Genomic DNA, 1682 nt, shown 5'->3' on the forward strand with positions numbered 1-1682 from the left:
GTGTCCCGGTCTGTATATACATTCGTTTTTGAATTGGTCTTCTTTTTAGTTTTAAATTTTTTTACCTTTTTTTTAGTTTTTTTTAGTTATACCTAATGATACTAATGATTACTCTTGAGCTTTGTGGATGGTGATTCTTAATCGAACATTCCCTGTGTCCCCGTCGACATCTATATATAGAACAAGGACAAGGATATATATCCTTGTTCTATAGAACAAAGAAGAAGGATATATATCCTTGTTCTTTGATGCACGCACTCTTTTAAAACTCACCATTACGCTTTTTGAATATTTTTTCAATCACTAAATCAATTATCTTATGCTAGAAACTCTTAATGCTACCACTCCTTGTGGAGTAGTTCAGAAGCATTTATGAAATTTTTCATGTTTCATTGCTTAGACCGCTCAGTATTTGTTCAACACATTCATGTGGTAATTCAGCAAATCTGTTAAAGAGAGAATTGAAACTTCTATTGGCTAGTTCAAGCAGCACTTTCCTTTCTATGCTGTCTCTGAAACGGCTTTTTATTATTGTGTTATACATTGAAAATTTTGTTTCCCAGTTTGATGATTTCAATAAACCTTTCAAAGAATTTTCATTCATCGTGTATAGTTCTATTGAGCTTATTCCTTTGATAAAAATGTCATAGAACGTTATTTACAAAATATTGTCTCACTCCTCATTTGTTCTAGTTCTCTTACTAATTGATCCTTGAGCTCATTTGCAGGATAACTTGTCTGAGTCTTGTCTGAGAGCCTTATGTTTCTTTCACTTACATACAAATTTGCCACTCTCAGTTTTAACATATGGCTTGCAAAATAAACGGCAGTATCATCAACAACAGCTACATCAAAAGCTGTATGGCCATATCTATTTGTAATATCTATGTCAGATCCATGCTCCAGAAGAGTTGCAACACACTCTTTATCTCCACACCAACTAGCATAATGAAGCGCTGTCATGCCATCCTTGTCCTTAGAGTTAACATAGGCTCCATATTTGAGAAGACATTCAACAGTCTGTGTGTGTCCTTTCCAAGCTGTTTTATGAAGTGGACTTTCACCTTTCCAAGCTGCAACATGAAGTGGACTTTTACCTCCCCTACAGTTTATATTAAGATCAGCGCCAGACTGTATAAGACATTCAACAGTCTCTGTGTGTCCTTTCAAAGCTGCTAAATAAAGGGGAGTTTCACCATAATTATTTCTTATATTAATATCAGGGCCAGACTTCAATAGACATTCAACAGTCTGTGTGTTTCCAGTCCAAGCTGCAACATGAAGTGGAAAAATCACCTAGGTAAGTACATTTTATATTAAGATCAGCGCCAGACTGTACAAGACATTCAACAGTCTCTCTGTGTTCTAACAAAGCTGCTAATAAAAGGGGAGTGTCACCATAATTATTTCTTATATTAATATCAGGGCCAGACTTCAATAGACATTCAACAGTCTGTGTGTTTCCAATCCGAGCTGCAACATGAAGTGGACTATCACCTAGGTAACTACATTTTATATTAAGATCAGCGCCAGACTGTATAAGACATTCCACAGTCTCTGTGTGTCCTTCCAAAGCTGCTAAATAAAGGGGAGTTTCACCATGAAAATTTCTTATATTAACATCAATGCCAGACTTTAAAAGACATTCAACAACCTGTGTGCATCCTTTTGAAGCTGCTAAA

General features: G+C 35.7%; 1 protein-coding gene across 1 annotated transcript; it reads right to left on the bottom strand.

The window, feature by feature from the left end:
- Positions 1-702: 702 nt before the first annotated feature.
- Positions 703-1296, bottom strand: LOC136043390 (caskin-1-like; the record flags this gene model as incomplete). The annotated part of the gene is made up of 1 exon (XM_065728300.1): positions 703-1296. A coding segment is annotated over one exon (594 nt), but the record flags the coding sequence as incomplete, so codon positions are not given.
- Positions 1297-1682: the final 386 nt, after the last annotated feature.

The sequence above is a fragment of the Artemia franciscana genome, unplaced genomic scaffold, assembly GCF_032884065.1.
Source record: "Artemia franciscana unplaced genomic scaffold, ASM3288406v1 Scaffold_5410, whole genome shotgun sequence".
Lineage (NCBI taxonomy): Eukaryota > Metazoa > Arthropoda > Branchiopoda > Anostraca > Artemiidae > Artemia > Artemia franciscana.